At 40.5% G+C, this 1,762-nt stretch overlaps 1 protein-coding gene across 1 annotated transcript; it reads right to left on the bottom strand.

The window, feature by feature from the left end:
• Window positions 1-226: 226 nt before the first annotated feature.
• On the bottom strand, window positions 227-1,664 carry LOC121965504 (microtubule-actin cross-linking factor 1-like; the record flags this gene model as incomplete). The annotated part of the gene is made up of 4 exons (XM_042515644.1): window positions 227-328; window positions 484-585; window positions 1,029-1,151; window positions 1,438-1,664. Coding segments are annotated over 4 exons (554 nt in total), but the record flags the coding sequence as incomplete, so codon positions are not given.
• Between the last annotated feature and the right edge of the window lie 98 nt (window positions 1,665-1,762).

The raw sequence follows: 1,762 nt of genomic DNA, 5'->3' as shown, positions 1-1,762 counted from the left end.
ATTTTTCTCTCAAGTCCCCCCCTGAAATATTTACAGACCTTTGTATCTGTACTTTGTCTCTCCCAAAATGTACAAAGTTCTTAGATTGTGAAAAATCTAAACAGCAGGGGAAATTTAAATGTCTGCCTTGATGTATTTGTTGTACTATAAATCGCTGCCCAGAAAAATAAAGAATAACCAGACAGCAATCATCTTTGAAGGAGAGAAAGTAAAGACTGTTGCCAACCTTGAGCTCTTCAATCTGCTGTTTGACAGTTCCCAAATCAGTTCCCACAGTCGACATGTCACACAGTTTGATCACTGCGTTGTCCAGGTAGTCAAACATAGACTGGAAATGATGCAGAAAAAAAGCTTACATCAACAGCACAACACATGAAAATATTTTGATTTAAAGTTGGTGCAGATGACACTAAAACACCACCCCAAGAGCAGTATGATTTGACACAGTAATGTAAAAACACAGACTAACTCTGATGCACAAACCTGCAGTGAGTCCTGATACTGCACAGACGCCGTCATGGCCTCCTCCAGTCTCTCCATCCTCTCTCTCCACGTCCGGTTCAGGCCCTCCCAGGCAGCATTCATCTGTGAGGGAGAGAAAGGAAACATTTTAGTGGGTCAGCAGATACCTGAAAAAACAAAAACATATCTTTATCTTTCTTAGAAACAAATGATGGACTTCTGACAAGAAAACTTTCTTGATTTCCAATTGGAGAAGAATTGAGACAACTTACACAGGTAAATGTTGTATTAATACAATATAAAAATACTGCCTAACAAGTAAAAGTATCTAAGGTACTCTTTATGTAAAATTGTTGCTGTTTGCAACTGAGTGTAGCGATACTTCCAATATAATTGATATATCACCCACCCCTAGATTAATTTATAAAAAGGTGTAATATTTGTTAAACTGATCATATAATATTACATGTAATATGGAAACACTAAAGTAAATTACAAGTATTTCAAATCTGTACTTAAGTTTCGTACTTGAGTAAATGTACACTGCGCCACTGATGATCCCTTACCTCATCAATGGTTTTCTTGACTTCAGGTTTCTCAGTTTCTCCACAGGCAAAGATGAGGTCAGCTCCGAGGGTCCTGACAAACTCCAGCTCCTCCCTCAGACCGTCCGTCTCCGCTTTAATGGCCTGGAAGAATAGAGAGACATCGTATTGAGTTATTTTACAATGAGACCTGAGCAAATTGCTTTGATTGTCTGCAAAAACATGGGGAGAAGGCAATAAGCAATTTAAAAAGACATGACCCAAAAATTTGCAATAACTTTGTAAAAAAAAACAACAAAAAAAAAACAATTACAAGAATACTATCTGAAAATGTGAAAAAAAGAAAGGTAAAAAACAAACAAACAGAAAAATTACCCCAAAAGGTACTGAATTTTTTTTAATTTTTTCCCCTCCCTCTCGCCCTCCGTACCTCAGCAGCCTCAATCTGTTGTTTGATGAGTGAGGGGTCCACACCAGGGTCCTCCAGCTCTTTCACGATGTCTTGGGAGTCTCGGAGCGTGCTCAGTAGCGCCGCCACGTCGGCCCAGAACTTTCCTGCCAGGTCTAAGACGTCGTTCAGTTTCCCTTCCCTCTCCTCGGCCCGCTGCCGGATCTCATCCCACAGGGAGCGCAGGCGCAGGAGGCGGGTACGAACAGCTGAAAGTGGAGAGGAATCAGAGTTTAAACAGGTTGGTGGGATCTCATTAATCATAATGGGATCCGCTTCTCGCTCGTTCTTTATGCAGAGTAATAAT

This window comes from Plectropomus leopardus, unplaced genomic scaffold (genome assembly GCF_008729295.1).
Source record: "Plectropomus leopardus isolate mb unplaced genomic scaffold, YSFRI_Pleo_2.0 unplaced_scaffold20273, whole genome shotgun sequence".
Lineage (NCBI taxonomy): Eukaryota > Metazoa > Chordata > Actinopteri > Perciformes > Serranidae > Plectropomus > Plectropomus leopardus.
This window is presented reverse-complemented; position numbering and strand designations above follow the sequence as displayed.